Here is a 17,531-nt window from a genome sequence, read left to right on the forward strand (position 1 = left end):
GCTCCAAGTTTAAGGTAAGTGGCTGGAGTCACAATCAGGTAGCGCAGGGAGGTGAACAACAGGTCATTGTGATCAAAGGCACACTATTACAAGGACATTTAGACAGGACATAGGTAAGATCCTAGATCTTAAGAGACTTGTAAACAGACTTATAAACAACAATTTCAGGACACATGGATCGGGAATATGGTAAAAGATAAAGATCAAGAACCAGAAAGAAAGTCTGAAAAGTGTGGCATGGGCAGGTCAGCAATATCTTAAGGAAAAGATTGGGCAATTAGGAGCAGGGGATCTGGCCACAAGAGAAGCATCATGACAGCAAGCCTGGGCAACAGGGGATAGTAAACAAACAAAATGCAGAAATTCAGTACATCAGCCAGCAGTGTCAGTCCATGGAAATGTTAAGAACTTCCTGTTCAAGTCAGGATCCAATTCCCATGATCTACTAGCCTGGGGCTGGGGGCAGAGGATGTGGGCACCTGGATGAAACAGGAAGTTGAGGAAAGTGCATAAATTCATGTCTACAGAAAAAATGGTATGACAATCCTGTTTTATATATAAGGCAGATACATAAATATGCATGTGTACTATCCAACCCGGACATCAATTTTGAGTCATAAAAAATAAAAACTACTATTTCCAATTCTACTGTGATTGTTCAACAATATAAAAAAAACAAGAATGCCTATTCTCTCCTTTACATGTGTGCCACTTTGCAATTTACAAAACTCTTTCAAAGTTTTCTCACTTGGTGCATAAGCCATAGCCACATTTATATCTTTCCTAGTGATCAAACCTCCCCTGTTCCCCAATCAACTCAGCTTCACAGGAAACACACTCTTAATGTGTTATTGTTTGCTACTTTAAGTGTCAGATGGTTCTCCTCCACACACATATGGAAGGAACACTTTGATTTAATTTTTGCAAATCAACGAAAGACACGTGGGCATCTTGCAACAGGTGCTATTCATTATTTAATTCCTTTCCCCAACTTCACACTCAGAAAAGAAAACTTACCACGTTTCTTTCACTCCACGTCTGCTGATACTAGGAACATGAGTGTCTCTAAGCACTTCAAGTTCAATCAGAATATCGGGCAAAGGATGGCGACTTGATGAATTCTATTCATGTTAAAAGAGATTTCGAAACACTGCTGGCTGTGCAAACATCGCTTTCAAAATATATTAATAGTTTATTATTGTGCCTGAATCTAACATTTCTGTTCTCAATTCAATGGCAAATTTAACTTTTAATGACACTTGTTGTCCTTAGGAACTCAAGGCACATCCTAGTGGTCTTTGCTGAGTCTGGGAAAGGGATGATTTGTTTTTGCATGTTGTCTCCTCTCATTTACTCACTGAGCCCTCCGGGTCCTGTGCTAGGCACTGGAAGGGAAGCTATCTGACACATGCAGCTGGTCTCCACACAGGTCATGATCTAACCAACTGGAATGCACCGAGATAAAGGCCATGAAAAAGGTATGACTTTCAGAATTCTGAAGTCCACTTCTGCTCTATTGAGTCCCTATTGAGGACAGATGTCATAACTGAAATACACAGAATACTAAGATGAGGAGTACTTATACGAAAACAGAGTGTTAATGTAGGAATGATTTACTGCTTTCTTGGTATGAGAGGTCATTAGCAGACTCAGGCTTTGTAATAAACACAGATTACAATGTTACATTCCAGTGACAGGAACACATAAAATACCTGAAGCAAAATTGAATACAATTTCCAACTGAAAAGAGTAAGCAAGGGATGGGATTGCAAACATAAAAACACCCGTGATACAGAGCAGTGTGAATTAAGGAAAACAGGACGTACAAAGTGATACCAGAAGGCAAATACATGCTGCAGGCAAATGAACCGAAGACAAACATGAAGATCAAAAAGCCTTGCAGTGAAAGAAGCAGAAACCATCAGGATTATTGCCTCTTAAGGAACTGTGTCAAATGAAAGTACGTAAGCTAACCTAATTGAATGCCAAAAGGCAATAAGGATGATTTCCAATAATACTATTCAAGAATCAAGCCAAAATTCGAAGTTTAAATAGAAGTCCCCTTTATTACATCAAAGTAACAGTAGAGATGCAAAATGAAAACCCTTTTGTAACTTAATATTTTGGAAAGCAGACTGAAATGTAAAGGGAGCCCAAAATAATCACAGAAGAAAATGAAAATACTCAGCAATCAAAGCAAGATGGGGAAGTATCATGAGAAACACATAACTAAAACAATGTAAAAAACATAAGGCAGAAGCCTTTCGTGTTAATGCTCATGAACACCAAATGGGAATGATAAAAACATCGGACTTTTGCCTCAAGAAAATGAGCTGATCATCTAACCCTTTGTGCTAACCATCAGAATTTTCTCTAACTCGGAAAAGGAGCCTAAAACCCTGACTCCCACAACAGCCGGGCACAAAGTAAAACAGACCTGCCTCAAGACAAAGGCACGTTCTCACACATAGAAGTTACAGAAAGAAAAGAAAAGTTCATTTGAATTTATGGCACTCAGACTAGGAAATGTAAAATATCTCAGAAAGCTTCTTGCTCCATATTCTTCGTGGTACAGATGTGGAATCTGAGGCTAAGAGGTTATAAATGACCTCCCGCGAGCACAGACCGTGTAGTGAGAGCGAAGGTGAAGCCCAATGTCTCATCCTCCTGTACGGCCTGTGTCCAGTGCAGTGCAGCACCGCCACATGCCACCCCAACGACAGGGACACGACACGTTTTACCACTAAAAATCCTAATCTAAATGTAAAGAAACTAAGATAATCTGGATGAGCAAATGGCATTTCTTAATACCAAAAACATTTTCTTTTTCATCTTACCACTAACATATACTCCTCTAAATGTCTTTTCAATTTCTAGAATAGAATTTAAGCAAATGCGTATGATGGACTGTTACTACGTTAGGCACTAACGGCTTGCATCAAGCAGCTGTCATGACCATAACCGCTTCGTACTTCTACGGAGTCCATCAGCACTTCCTCTCCAGGGCCCAGCAGAGGGCACATTTCAAAGCAGCTGAAGTCATGGACATGACGCTTTTCCTTCCCCACCAGAAAAAAAAATACCCTGGGAATGTTTTCACTTTAGGTTTTTTCCAGCTATTCTTTCAGCTTATTTAAACATATCAAAACATCATCAAAACAAAAATAAAAGAATTTTCTTGAAAGCTTTACATAATAGAATTTTATTTTTAAAAAATCATAGTCAGGTTATATATGTAATTTTAATATTTAAACTATTAATTTATTGTATACCTAAAATATATCTCAATTTAAAAGAAGAATGAACAGCCAGCTGGTGTGACTCAGTGGTTGACCTATGAACCAGGAGGTCACAGTTCAATTCCCAGTCAGGGCACACGCCCAGGTTGCAAGCTCAATCCCCACTGTTGGATGTGTGGGAGGCAGCCAATCAATGATTCTCTCTCATTGATGTTTTTATTTCTCTCTCCTTCTCCCTTCCTCTCTGAAATCAATAAAAATATTTTAAGAAAAGAATAATCATGAAATAATTTACTTTGGCCATTTCATTCATTCACCAAATATTTGCTGAATGCTTATTCAAAGAACTGGGAATAGATCAGCTAACATCCCTGCTCCTGTAGGGCTTCATTCTAGTAAGAAAGAGATAGGTGGTGTCAAGGGCTAATGAAAAAGAAAAGCAAAGTAAAGAGACAGACAGGGCAAGAAGAGGTGCTATTTTATCTCTGGTAGAAAGGATCTCTCTGATAAAGCGACATCTGAACAGAATGTGAAAAAAAAATAGGGTGAAGCAAGCTTTAAATAATGCACTAGATCGAATTAATTTAATTGATATCTTCCGAGCATTTCACCCCAAAGCAGCAGAGTATACATTCTTTTCAAGTGCACATGGTACATTTTCTAGGATAGACCACATGTTAGGACCCAAAACAAGTCTCAGTAAATCTAAGAAGATTGAAATCATATCAAGCATCTTCTCTGACCATAATACTATAAAAGTAGAAATCAATCACAAGAAAAAGCTGAAAAACACACAAAGACATGGAGACTACATAACATGTTACTAAACAATGAATGGGTTAACAATTAGATCAAGGAAAAAAATCAAAGGATTGTAAGAAAATATTATAAACAACTATATGCTAATGATTAGACAAATAGGAGGACATCTATAAATTTCTAGAAACATATAATCTTCCAAAACTGAATCAGGAAGAATCAGGAAAATCTCAATAGACAGATTATATCTAGTGAAATTGAAGCAATACTCAAAAAACTCCCAGCAAACAAAAGTCCTGACTGGATGGCTTCACAGGTGAATTTTACCAAACATTCAAAGATCTAACACCTAGCCTTCTCAAACTATTTCCAAAAATTCAAGAGGAGGGAAGACTCCCAAGCTCATTTTATGAGGCCAGCATTATCCTAATTCCAAAACTAGATAAGGAACTGTAAAGAAAGAAAATTATAGGCCAATATCCCTGATGAACCTAGTGCTAACATCCTCAACAATATATTAGCAAACCAAATCCAGTAATACGTTAAAAAGATCAAACACCATGACCAGGTGAATTTATTCCAAGGATGCAAGGTTGGCACACTATCCAAAAATCAATAAACATGATACACCACATAAATAAAATAAGGGATAAAAATCATATGATCATATCTGTTGATGCATAAAAAGAACTTGATAAAATCCATTTATGACAAAAACTCTCAGCAAAGAGGGAATAGAGGAAACATACCTCAATATAATAAAGGCCATATATAAATCCATAACCAACATCATACTCAGTGGAGAAAACTAAAAGTATTTCCCTTACTATCAGGAACAAGGCAGGGATGTATGCTTTCAACACTCTTATGCAACATAGTACTGGAGGTCCTAGCCATAGCAATCAGACAAAAAGAAGAAATAAAAGGAATCCAAACTGGAAAGGGAGAAGTAAAACTATCATTATTTGCAGATGACATGATACTATATAGAGAGAACCCTAAAGACTCCATCAAAAAAACACAACTGGTAAATGAATTCAATAAAGTAAGATACAAAATAAATATCCAGAAGTCAGTTGCATTTCTATACATCAATAATGAACTATCCAAAAGGGAAACTCAGAAAACAATCCCATTTACAATTGCTTAAAAAAAATACCTTGAAATAAATTTAACCAAAAACATAAAAAAACCTATACTCGGAAAATTACAAAACACTGAAGAAAAAAACTGAAGAAGGTATAAATAAGTGGAAGCATATACCATGTCCATGGAGAGGAAGAATTAACATCATTAAAAATTTCCATACTTCCCAAAGAAATCTATAGATTCAATGTAATTGCTATCAACATACCAATGGCTTCTTTAAAAAAACTAGAATAAATATTCCAAAAATTTATATGGAACCACAAAATACTCTGAATAGTCACAGCATCTTGAGAAAGAAGAACAAAATTGGAGGAATCATGCTATTTGATATCAAAATATACTGCAAGGCCATAATAATTAAAGCAGCATAAAAGGAGACATATAGATAAATGGAACAGAATAGAAAGCCCATGCCTTTATGGTCAATGAATATTTGTCAAAGGAGGCAAGAACATATGATGGGGTAAATCTTATAATAAATGTTGTTGGGGAAATTAGAGAGATACATGTGAAAAAGAATAAAAAGAAAACAAACTGGACTGCCTTGCTACTTGCTACACCACACACAAGAATAAACTCAAAATGGATTAAAGATTTAAATGTTAGACTCAACACCATAAAATTCTTAGAAGAAAATACAGGCAGTAAAATCTCAGACTTTTCTCATAGCAATATTTTGTATATCCTATCTCCTTGGGTAAGGAAAACAAAAGAAAAATAAACAAATGGGACTATATCAAACTCAAAAGTTTTTGCACAGCAAAGGAAACCATCACCAAAATGAAAAGACAACCCACTGAATGGGAGAACATATTTTCCAATGATATATATAATAATTTAATATTCAAATTTATAAGGAACTTATAAAACTCAACACCAAAAAAACAACAATCCAATTTTAAAAATGGACAAAGGACCTGAATAGATACTTCTCAAAAGAGGACATACAGATGGCCAACAGACATATGAAAAGATGGTCATTGTCACTAATCATCAGAGATATGCAAATTAAAACCACAATGAGGTGGCATCTGATACCTGCCAGAATGACTATCATCAATAAATCAACAAACAAGTGTTGGTGAGGATGTGGAGAAAAGAGAACCCCTGTGCACTGTTGATGGGAATGAATATTGGTGCAGGCTGGAAAGCAGTATGGAGTTACCTCAAAAAACTAAAAATGGAATTGCCTTATACCCAGCAATTCCACTTCTTGGAATTCATTCAAAATAACTCAAAACACTAATTCAAAAGACTATATGCTGGGTTCATTGCTATGTTATTTACAATAGCCGTAATTTGGAAGCAGCCCAAGTGCCTATCAGTAGATGAGGGGATTAAAAACAAAAGTGGTACATTTACACAATGGAATATTACTCAGCCATGAAGAGAGAAAGGGAGAGAGAGAGAGAGAGAGAGAGAGAGAGAGAGAGAGAGAGAGAGAGAAATCTTACCTTTTGCGACAGCATGAATGGACCTGGAGACCATTAGGCTAAGTAAATAAACCAGTCAGAGAAAGACAAATACCAATGATTTCACTTAAAGTTGGAATCTAGTGAACAAAATAAACTGCCAAACAATATAGAAACATTATGGTCCTTACCAGAGGGAAATGGGGGTGGGGGAGGCAGGAGAGGGTAAAGGAGGGGATAAATGGTGATGAAAAGAAACATGACTTGGGTGGTGAACACAAAATACAATACACAGGTGATGTATTATAGAATTGTACACCTGAAATAATCTATCTACTTTTATTAACCAATGTCACCCCAATAAATTCAATTGAAAAACAACAACTCTGGAATCTAAAGAACAGAAAGGACATGGGAGTCTAAGTCTATAATTAAAAAAGTAATTCAGGCCCATGATTTGCTTAATCCCAGGATATGAACACAGGAGAGCACCTGCAGAGTGAGAAATAGGCCATTTCAGGAAACAAACAAAACAAAGTATGATGGGTAATTAAAACATTTTGAAAATACTACTGATGGATGCACAATATTATACATATAACCAATGCTGCTGAATTATATACTTAAAATAGCTAAAATGGCATAGTCCATGTTATATATATTTTATCACAACAAAATAATTTTAAAGGAAGTATGATATACAATATGACACAAAAATACCATATCTTTTTCAAAAAAAAAAATCTGTTGAGAGTAGAAAGTAAATGTTCTCACCAAAACAAAACCACAAATAAATAAATCTTTAATAACAGCTTTATCAGCAGTATTAGTTTAACATCCAAAACAATTTCAACTAAGAGTTTTAGACCTAATCCACCAGTTTGGATGTAAAAAAAAAAAACACAGGAAATGGTAGAGGAACAGGTAGAGGAATAATCAACAGTATTTTTCTTAAAAAAAAAAACAACAACCCTCATATCCCAAATGTCATACCCAACTTCTTTTTGGCAAGATCTAGCAACCATTTAGTCACTCCAATGTAACTATAAGAATGGTTTTTCTCAATGGAAACATGATATAAATCTTGCAGAACTGAAGTTTCCACTCTGGCTGTGTATATCCATCACATGAAACCCTTTTGTCATCAAAGAGCCATTTGTAGTGAAAATAGTAAAGGAAGAAGGGAAAAACAAACATGCAAAAATGCAAATTAGTAGTTTAAAGAAAAACAGGGCTCAACTTTCTAAACATAATTTAAAACTTGCAAATACACCCAGGCTAAATGCTTATGCAGAGGTGAAGAATGTTAAAAGCACACTGTGACACATTTTTTAAAATGAATTAATTTTTTTTGAGAGTGGTTAATGCTTGATACCTCCTTCATCAGACGGTCTTGTCACCTCACTGCTGCACGAAAAGCTAGGGTAAATCTCGGATATTTCTGACTTGTCCTCTCCAAGAACTGTACCCAAAGTACTGCTCGAGTGAGATCGAGACCGCTGCCTCCTATATTGACTTGCCTTTTCTATATTGGAGGGAAAATATTCGTACTTGTGATTAAGTGAATTGAAAAACAAAAGAAACAAAAAATTACTTAAAAGTTTAACAAGAAGAAAATCAATCTCTTCTTCAATAAAAATCCAAAAGCTCAGTATTACAGATTCTAATCACCTACGCCCAAACTTTACCATACATTGTATCAACTATATTAATGACTTAATGACCATTTACGCTAATTTTCAAATCCAGATTTTAAAAAAGATATGAGAGATGGGAAATTGACAAGAACTAATAAAACATTAGTAAACTGATAAATTTCTATCAAACATAATGACTGATTATAAGTAATTGTTTTTAATTATTTTTTAAATATTGTGTGTCACCAAGCACACAATATTTGTTGCCTTTTCTATACTTTTAGAAATTTAAATGCCTATTTGGATGCTTATATGGATCAAATTGACTATTAAAATTCCTATTTTGCCTTGAGCTTTCAATTTTATCAATGTCAGCAATTAAATCTAAAGTAAAAATCAGAGGAGAGGGCAAGACCTAAGTGATATGATGTCTATTTTTATTGTTTAAAATAATTGCGTAACTGTCAAAGCTTTGGTTTGCTAAAAACAGTCTGAAAGTCCAAAATAGCAAACAATGTTATCACTATATTCAAATATCCAAACCATTTGGGTTTTTGTTTTTAATTATAAATATGCAGTCTAAGTTACAAGTCAAATAAACTTCCTATGGAAACTATAAACTTTACATTATATAAAAACTCAGAAGTAAAATTTAGGGATACATGAAGGTTTATTTTAAGACATTTATGATGCTATATAAGTAACCTCCCCCCTGTTTTATATAATTAGAGGCTCAATGCATGAAATTTGTGCAAGAGGCTCGGCCCTCGCAGCCTCGGCTTCATCCAGAAGGTTGACCAGAAGGACGTCTAGAAAGTTGTTCGGCTGCCCAGTCTAATTAGCATATTACACTTTATATATATAGATTCTTTAAATCTACCTTTAAAATATTGTGTTTTTCATGAAACAGATCTCCTTTACATTTTGGCAGTTAAGTGCAATCCAAATAAATGCATTTGAAAGCCCATAAAACCTATAAAATAATATTTACTAATCAAAAGCAGATATAAGTTTTAGATGCCTTTTTTTTTTCAATTTTTTGGTTAATCCTCATCTAAGGATATTTTTCCATTGATTTTTAGGGAGAGTAGGAGAGGGAAAGACAGAGAGAAACATCTATGTGAGAGGAACACATCAATTGGTTGCCTCCTGTATAAGCCCCAACCAGGGCCCCGGGCTGGGGTGGAGCCTGCACCAGGTACATGCCCTTGATCAGAATTGAACCCCAGGACCCTTTGGTCCGCAGGCCGACGCTCTATCCACTGAGCAAAACTGACTAGGGCTCTAGATTCCTTTTTAAATGAATCTAGAACAAACTAATTTGGATATATTAAAATGACCTTTTCAAGGTCTGTTTTCATAAATGATTAATGGAATTTTAAAGCAGCCTAGCACTTTTTTAGTTTTTTGAATCCTCAACTTTAAAATGTACATTACACAATGAACTTCTACAGTTCTGAGTAGCTCCACTTTCAGGACAAAACCATGTAAATGGGGGAGGAACTCAAAATGCAAGCAGTACCAGAGAGCATGTGTAGACTTCTAGACTGAATATTGTCTTCCAGGGGGTCAATGTCGAAGATGGAGCCAGGATCTGTGCGCCAAACTTTGAGGTCTTTTACCAAAAGGAAAAAATCAACAAATCAAGAATGAATAAAAAAAAAAGTCAGCACCAAAGAGAGTCAAGAGAAAATCATGAAAGGGACCTATGTAAAGAGAGAACATGTAATAAGCAAACACACTGCAATGCAGACGTCAAAGGAGAACAAAGAAAATTTCCATTCAGCAGGATTTGTTAAGAAAACTTCAGGATGAAATGTAAGCTGCCCTGTTTGTCTTCATTGCCTTCCCCCAGCACACATGCACACCAGACAACTCTGTGCGTCTCCCCACATCCCTGAACTCCGATTGCTCATGCTTTCCACACCCTGAAACAGGTACAATGTTTAATGAAAACTCCTGATTAAAGGCATATGACTAATTCTTTATGTGACCGAGAGGTTTTTATCTGAGAAAACAAAACCAAAAATTCTCTCCCTCTAACAGAAATAAATGTTTAAAATGTAGGCAAGTGGTAGCCCAGTTTTCATTGTGAGCCAAAGAGCACAAGCTAACCCACATAAGATACATTTATTTGCAAAGTACAATAAAGCAAGGCACCGAGCAAGGATGGAGGGATGGGAAGATGAAAAGAAAGAGCTGTCTGCTCTCAGTGGACCATAGATTAGTTCACCGCTATGGTCAGTAATTTATTCTCTTATTTTAGTTGGGGGCAAAAAATCTAAATCAATAACTTCCATGTTTTTAGTCTCTCTACCTAATGGTTATCAAGACCTAAAATAATCTGCACAGTGTTGTACCAACAACAGGAAAATAAAAACCTAGCTAAAGATGTGTGGCAGGAATGGAGCTTTAGTAAAAACAATTAATTAGTAACCTGGAATTGGAGATCTATTTGTCTGTCTTTAATATTATATAGTGCTTACCAGGCACTATTCTCAGTTATAACATAACTCATTTAAGCTTCACAACATCGTAAAGTAGGTATTCTGACTATTCCCATGTTACAGATGAAGAAATTGAGGCAAAGAGATTGAGTTAGCTTAGCCAAGGTTATAAAACTAATAAGTAGCAGAGCCTCCAAAAATTGGCTTAGTCTGAATTACTCAGAAAAACTCTAAACCTGTATTTCTATGCCTGGTTCAGAAAGTTTAATGTTTGTTGAATGCAATATATTTTGTGGTTTCATAGGCAAGTCCTCAATGGAAAACAGTTTCCCCCAATTAGAAAAAAAATAAACTGACCTCTGGATTGCCCAGAAAGGTAATAATTTAGAGTTGAATATCTTATATTTTTAAACATTAATAATTTCTATCTCAAAGGTAATGAGTACTGAATTCTGAGAGCTCGAAGTCCAAACCATTTCATATTTAACAAGAATCTCACATTCATGCTTGGCCCCTGATCTGGGGTGGGCGCCTGGTGTAAGCTGTGCAGATGTCACCCTCCTGGGAATCAGACGCTCTGCTCTTAGGAGATGTCGATACCAAGCAAGAAAACTCTCTAACCCTGTGGTACTTTTGATGAAACCCTCACTATTTATCCAATTGAATGTGATCATTTTAAGCAACCAACTCGGGAAGATCAGCAAAGCTATCAACTACCTGCAAATATGCTTGGGATCCCTCTTTGGAAAACACTTTCATAGTCACTTAACCATCCAAGTAACTTGCTGCCCGACTTCAGTACTGGCGTTTTACACCAAGACATGAGCCTGTCAAATACACAGTTTCCTTGCCCATCTCATCTCTAAATGGCCTCTGAGTAGTTCCACAAAAGCTTTACATTTGAAGATGATGTAACCTAACACTGAGATAGCTGAGAAGCATTGTTACACGGTTACAAAAAAATATTAATAGAGCAATGTAATTGGACTAGCTATAAAAATTCAGAGGCTAACTGCTCAGAAGACAATAGTCATTTGGAAGTAAGGGTCATTGATACGTACTGAAAATTTAATAATTTTCCTGCCTACTGCTGTCTTAGACTTCATAGGATCCTTTCTGTCTCAGCCCCTTTCAAACACTATGTCCCTAAGACTTCCCCCGACTGACTGGGAGGAACAGCAGGAAAAGAAGGTTCTTTCCTCTCTGATGTATGGGACTGCCAGACAGCTCTCGATTATCCCAGTTCAGAGACAATATTCAAAAAATATCACCTATTCATACAATGGATCAGAATCTCTCTGGGATTTCCATTTGTGCTAGACAATAACTGCAGTACAACATATTGATCAAATACATAAGGTAAAGTAAAACCAAAGTAATTGTTCAAACCGTGTTATCACCCATGTTCGATATTGGGCTGCTTCGTTGCTTAACAAGTAGAAACACTCTTAAGACCAGAAAGTTATTAAAGACAGAGTGTCCAATTACAGAAAGGATTGAAACGATGCCCGGCGAATGCCATGAATCCCATTCAGTGTGGTGCATCAGTGACACTCTGGTCCATTTTCAATTGGGCACCACATCAAACATGGGAGGAGCTGCCCAATGAACAAGGAGGCCACTGCTAAAGCTTGGGCAAGCGTGATCTTTGTGACCTGCTGAGAAGGAGCGCCAGCTTACCAACGATGATGCCAGGTCTCCTGTCCATCTCCACGATGTGAGGGTGGACACCTTTGTAAGCGGCATCGCTGACCACCTGGGTGTTCTTCCTCACGCGCTCTGTCACAGGGTCGTCCACGACAGGGGTAAAGCCCCTCCCCTTTGTCTTTTCAAAATCTTCATGATATTTGACCTGAAAAAAAGGTACAATAATATTAACTCCAGCTGTAACTTCCTATTATTCCACAGCTCACACATTTTTGACATAACGGCAGCTGTCACTGCGCCAGCTACATCTAGCTTATTTTCTGCATATATGCATGCTTTTTTCCATTCCAAATACAACATCTGAAACTTCAGCTTCCTAAGCAACAGAAATCAAGTGCTGATATATTCACAGTTTGGCATCATTATGGTTAGCAGTTCTTTTAAATTATGTATAAACCTGTATACCAGTAAGAATTTTTAAATGATAGAAATGTTTTTTAATCCTGGTTCCTCTCTAAAATATACTAATTTAGGTACAAATTCACTTCCTATTCCTTAACCTTTAATATGCAATAAAATAAGCTAATTCCACACTTATTCAACAAGACAGTATTAAAATTAGGTTAAAAGAATTACAAATAATCATAATTATTTGTAATTAATTTTGTAATTATATACAAAAATGTATATATACTTCAAAATATACACTTTTCAGGTTCTGAAATTGGATTAGGGTGATGGTTGTTCAACTTTGTAAATTATACAAACCATTCAATTGTACACTTTAAGTGGGTACACGTTATGGCATATAAATCATATCTTATGAAACTTTTTAAAATACATACATATTTTTAATTTTCTTTGCAACATGCCAACACCAAACTCTGCCTTAAAATTAATTAGAAATAAGTCCAGCCAAATGTCTTTCATAAAATGCATTTGTAATAGTCATGTTAGAAATAAAAACACACCCAAAAATCACAGAGAAAAATCTTTTTATTAGAGAACATTTCCATTACATTGCAGTGCGATTAAAAAGTCTCCCCAAAAGCACGGGCCCACCCGCATTTCCATGCTGTGTTAGTTATCCAGGTTACGGGTGAACTGACGCCGTCAGCACACTGGCTGGTGCCACTCCTTAGTCTGTTTTAGTTGTGAGAAGAAGGGTCTGGTTGGACCCTACCATTGAAATATGATTTTGCGCTTCTTTGACATGTCTCAGACCAGGTGTATCTAAAATAAGACTTGGTCTACCTTTCATCTGTTTATGGTCCTGAGTATATTTTACCTGCAAAGTAAATAGCAGAACAGACTTGATAAGGACAATTACAATCTTTAAAAATTACGTAACTCTTTCAAGTTTTCCAAATGAGTGAAATATATACAACACATTCTACCTTATTCTCCCAGGTAACTTGTTCAGTGAATTAATTTCATTCTAGAATAACAGTCTAAAATTTTATAAATGTAAATTTATACAGTGGCAGCTTTTGGAAATCATCTGAAATAACACATGTACTTACTGCATAGATCCCAAATGTTTCTTGAAAATATATTTTGTTTCCACAAGAAAAAAAAACACAGGACTGCACATAAATAATAAATGATACACCCTTTGTGATAGTCCAAAAGGAATAAAACCACTTGCCGAACTAATATTTTCTTGATTCTTCTTTACTCTTTCCATCTCAGGAGTCACACTTAAAGCCGTAGCTCTTCCCAGCTGACCTTTATAATAAACCTATCATTTCAGAGAACAAAAGAAATAGTGTAATGTGAATCCATTCAACTAAATAAGAGTCTCATAGTATTTATTTTAAAGAACTAGCTAAAAAAAGAAAACTATGAAAAAAGAGGTTGCTATCTGATGTCTAGTCATATTTTAAATGCTTGCACCTTAAATCCATCTATTTTAATTCATTCCATAGCATTGAATCACTGTGCATGTACTTAAATATATGGGCATACCATCAGTAACACTGTAATACACATTCCATCACAAAGGAATGTGATAAGAAATGTCTTCATGGATATTACTTAAAGGTACTCCTGCCCATACAGAATGGTACCATTGTAGTTTCTTAATAATTAATTGCGGCAGATCTTTTGAAAGGTTATCTTTAAATAGGGGGCATGATCTTGCATAAAAAGGCCGGTGTGCTTCCCACTACTCTCTTCCCCCTTTTCAATAACCATGTCCCTTTTTGAGAGTAATGGAGTCAGTCACATCCAGTGCGACTCTAAATGTATCAGGAAAAGATGAGCATCTACTTCTCCAAAATATAGTTGTTAGGAAAAGTGCCAAACAGTAAGATGCCTTTGCTTTATAATCTGGTCCAATAACTTGAAAGGTGTAAAGAATACAAGGTTTCTTTGAACCTAATAGATTTCCAAATTTCCTGCTCCACAGAACTCCATCTATATGTTAATGACTTCAAAGAAGAATTCTCTCAGTGAACTGCGTCCATGGATTACATAAACAGCAAGGAGCTGGAGCAGGCTGGGAGTTAGTGTCTTAGTAAAAAGTGAAAGCCCCTACAAGGACCCTTACATGGGCCTGTCTCGGGTGACCTATTCAGCATACACACTTTATAATTTCTCCCCAGACAGCGTCCAAAAATAAAGTAATAATAGCTGGGAGTGGGCTGACCAGGCTAGAAAGAACATGTGCAGGAAGGAAAGGGAGGGGGAAAGCTGATGGGTAGGGCCATGATGCCCGAAGCTGCCGCCAAGTCCCTTTGAGGAACCACAGCAAGCACAAGCAGGAAGACTAGATAAGAGGGATATACAATAACCTGCAGACAACAGTCACACGCAAGTCCCTGGGAACTCTGGAAGGGAGAATGCCTGGCTACGCCCACAAGACCTAAGACCCTGAAACCTTTCCAAACCCAATGTCAACTCCAGGTCATGAACACTTGTAAACATCATCCCTTCACTGACATGCTGACAATACATTGGGTATTATAAGAAAGAAGGTGCTAGGATCACACATTGCTGATATTCCTCTGGTTTTCTTTAACTCTCTTCAGCTCTGGTGGATCAGAAATTGCAGTTGCCTGTTTAATCTCTCCTTTGTATTTTACCTGTGGAGGATAAATAAGAATGTTAATAGGTAGAATGATGGTTTCCACCCAAACACCACAGAGGATGAGCCTCAAATTAACCCTGTCTTTTCACACATCTTTTCCACCGTAGGTATGTTGACATCTACCACTGGATTCTGATTCATCTGTCTTAGCAAGCACAAGGGTTGGTTGTGCTTTTTAGAAATGAACTTCTAATAAATATTTTGCTGTTCAATATCCAAACTAACTGCCAAAATTCCAGGACTAAAAGTATTGGACATAGAAGGGGGATCATCAGAATGAAGTCATTACCTAAGAACTATAGTGAGGTCACATGCAGCCTGGGAAGACCAGGACTCTCTATCTGACCCAGGGCTTCAATCTTCAAAAATCAAAAACCAAAGAGGGGGAAATGGGGACCAGTAAAAAGGCAAAGGGGATTAAGAAGTACAAACTGTCAGTTATAAAAATAGTCACAGCACAGGGAACATAATCAATTATATTGTAGTAACTACGTACGGTGACAGATGGGTACTAGACGCCACCAAACCTCCCTGGCCCCTAACTAGTCCTTCAACTCCCCATTCCCCTCCCTCTGCACGCAGGGTAGCCTCCCGTGGTGGGGCCAGACGGTGAGTGCTGAATCAAGCCCAGCTCCCTGGTTCCTGTATCCCCTTCTCCTGTCTTTAGGGTGGGACGCTACCGTAAACCCTAACATTCATACCAGTTCCCCTCTAACTGGGGAAGGAACCTTGAGAGGGCCCGAGTTCATCCACTTGATTGGTTAACTGAAGACTCCTTCATTTTAGTAAAATCTGATCTCCTTGGAGACACTTCAGTGAATTGTTTGGGATTTTTTAACAGAGGAAAGAAAGGCATCTGTGGGCGCTGAGGCACTCCCTTGCCACTCTCCGGCTGCTGGCATGCACTGGACTTCCCATCAGTTCGGGGCAGGGCTGACGTCTGGGCCACAGCTAGTCCAAGGTTGGCCCTGCAGATCCAGTTAAGCTTCTGTCTGAAGTTGCACTTTCACCTGCTGCCCTGAGTGGCGGTGGACACCCCCAGCAGGCTGATACCGAGGGCCAGGAGCAGCTCACGGAGGCAAACAGGTTCAGAGCACGTTTCCATTTACAGAAAACAGAACACAGGCTTCTGAGTATGCACGGAGCACGTGCAGATGGCATGATGGGCAGAGTACCTCTCCTCCCAGGACAGTGTCTCCGGCAAACCCTGGGGACCACTGTCAACAATGTTGCTGAACACACCCAAGAACACAGGCAGGCTCTGTTCATAACCAGTACATGCGTGAAGTGAATTACCTGGAGAGGCCATGTTTGCTCCAAACCTGAGCTTAATGGGAGCAGGATGGCTGCCATTCAAAGTCTATTCACAGGAAAACAGGGCTGGGGTCTCTCATACAACAAACAGACACACACAGATTATCCAAAAAGTCATTGTGTACGGACTGCACTTTGTTCAACATGGATTTTTGTTTTGTGGACTCTGAACACACTCATTCACCTCACAGCCTTAGATTTACCTAATTTTGTATACATATATATTTCTTCCTTTTTAATATAATGTCAATGCCTCATCTGAATATCATCGGTCAAGAGTGGGGGGAGAACCAACCTCTTCAAAGGAACAGGGCTGGGCAGGGAATGTTAGTTTCGGCTGCTTGCTTTCCTCATTCAGATTATCCCTATCAAAGCTCAGCTGGTTATCTGAAGCCAAACTACAGTAGCCAGGATCATGTGGTCCTTCTGGAGGCCACCTTCACCCCCACCCGCCCAGGCCACTCAGACTCTTTACATAGGCTACAGCGATTAGTTACCCCACTCACAGGGAGGGGGAGCATGAAAATCACAGATAACCAAGGCATTTTTCCCCAAGGGGTCAGTTTGAAAGAAAGAAAGGAAAGAAGGAAGGAAGGAAGGAAGGAAGGAAGGAAGGAAGGAAGGAAGGAAGGAAGGAAGGAAGGGAGGGAGGGAGGGAGGGGAAAAAAAAAGAAAGAGGGAGGGAGAGAGAAAGAGAAAAAAGAGGGAGGTAGGGAGAGAGAAAGAAAGATAGAGAGAGAGGGAGGGGAGAGAAAGAGAGAGAGAGAGAGAGAGAGAGAGAGAGAGAGAGAGAGAGAGAAATTTATTCAGAATGAAAAAAAAATCCTGAGTGTGAG

General features: G+C 37.7%; 1 protein-coding gene across 2 annotated transcripts in view; it reads right to left on the reverse strand.

Annotated features, from left to right (window-relative positions):
- The window catches only part of NEBL (nebulette), a 372,828-nt gene that overhangs the window by 13,870 nt on the left and 341,427 nt on the right, over positions 1-17,531 (reverse strand). Inside the window, exons 20-25 of one of the 2 annotated variants that reach the window (XM_081103925.1) lie at positions 15,284-15,376; positions 13,939-14,031; positions 13,474-13,578; positions 12,324-12,495; positions 9,719-9,811; positions 7,935-8,084 (exon numbers count right to left, since the gene is read on the reverse strand). In XM_081103925.1, coding sequence (XP_080960051.1) covers positions 7,935-8,084; positions 9,719-9,811; positions 12,324-12,495; positions 13,474-13,578; positions 13,939-14,031; positions 15,284-15,376 — 706 coding nt within the window. The remainder of the gene's footprint in view (positions 1-7,934; positions 8,085-9,718; positions 9,812-12,323; positions 12,496-13,473; positions 13,579-13,938; positions 14,032-15,283; positions 15,377-17,531) is intronic. The other variant, XM_081103924.1, reaches the window with a different exon arrangement.

Source organism: Myotis nattereri, assembly GCF_964212035.1.
Source record: "Myotis nattereri genome assembly, chromosome: 1".
NCBI classification, from domain to species: Eukaryota; Metazoa; Chordata; class Mammalia; order Chiroptera; family Vespertilionidae; genus Myotis; species Myotis nattereri.